This window comes from the organism of the source record quoted next (genome assembly GCF_019968985.1).
Source record: "MAG: Porospora cf. gigantea B chromosome Unknown PgB_NODE_12306_length_1071_cov_1169.57, whole genome shotgun sequence".
Taxonomy (NCBI): domain Eukaryota; phylum Apicomplexa; class Conoidasida; order Eugregarinorida; family Porosporidae; genus Porospora; species Porospora cf. gigantea B.
This window is the reverse complement of record NW_027178592.1, coordinates 1-894: the sequence shown is the minus strand read 5'-3', so window position 1 is coordinate 894 and position 894 is coordinate 1. Positions and strand designations below refer to the sequence as shown.

Genomic DNA, 894 nt, shown 5'->3' with positions numbered 1-894 from the left:
AGCACACTTGGGTCTCATAATCCCGAGGTCGCGAGTTCGAGTCTCGCATCACCCATCTATTGTAAACGCAGCATGGAACGAATGTGATTGGCGCGTCGTGTCGGGATGAGTGATGATCCCACAACAGTCTGCTCGGATCTGGGTGAGCGAACCGTTCCAACATACAGCATCCAACAATCTGACGTGTGACAGGGAAACTGTTCGGAATTACGTCACCGTCCTTCGTGCTGTGTGATGCACCACGACGTGCGACGGCGACAAGACGTGTGAAGCAGTGAAGCTGTTCGGGATTTCGGTCAAGAGTCACACAAAACACACGAAAGAGCTGTTTTGGCGAGGAGAGGGCGGAATTCGGCCTTGACAGAATGTTTGACTGCAGTCAGCGTCGCAGTAACCGCACGTGTGATCTGAGCGCTTCTAGCAGTCAGGAAGTCGTCCATAAACCGTACTACGAAAAGCAGCAGAGGGGAGCACCAGCGGAAGTACTCCAGCGACTCATGACTGGTCAAGAATGCGACGTACTGAGCGGAGACCGTGGCGCTGTCAGAGTTGGCCGCACACCCGTGTGTGGCATGCTCGTAGGCATGACCCAGCATATCGAGGCAGAGCAGGGTTCTCATGCTGATCTCTAGAGATACGATGTCCAGAACTCGCGCGACTCCCATTCGTTGCGCGTAGGCTACACTTCCCGCGTCCGCTGTAGGCAAGCTGTCAGCGACGATCTGAAGCTTGTCCACCTCACCATGCATCCGGAGCAGACCGTGAATCGTCTCCAGCGTGGCGATGTCCTTTTGACGTGAGCTCAACACAGATGCCAGAACAGCAGGATAACAGGCGGATCGAGTGGACAAAACCTCTGAGAACGCACTTGATGGATTTGCATCGAGGTCCGTT

At 54.7% G+C, this 894-nt stretch overlaps 1 protein-coding gene across 2 annotated transcripts; it reads right to left on the bottom strand.

Annotated features, from left to right (window-relative positions):
• Positions 1 to 296: 296 nt before the first annotated feature.
• Positions 297 to 894, bottom strand: KVP17_003974 (uncharacterized protein; the record flags this gene model as incomplete). 2 transcript variants are annotated; one of them, XM_068521773.1, is made up of 1 exon in its annotated part: positions 297 to 894. In XM_068521773.1, a coding segment is annotated over one exon (598 nt), but the record flags the coding sequence as incomplete, so codon positions are not given. The 2 variants fall into 2 exon arrangements, with proteins under 2 accessions (XP_068379125.1, XP_068379124.1); XM_068521772.1 differs by having other exon boundaries at positions 297 to 749.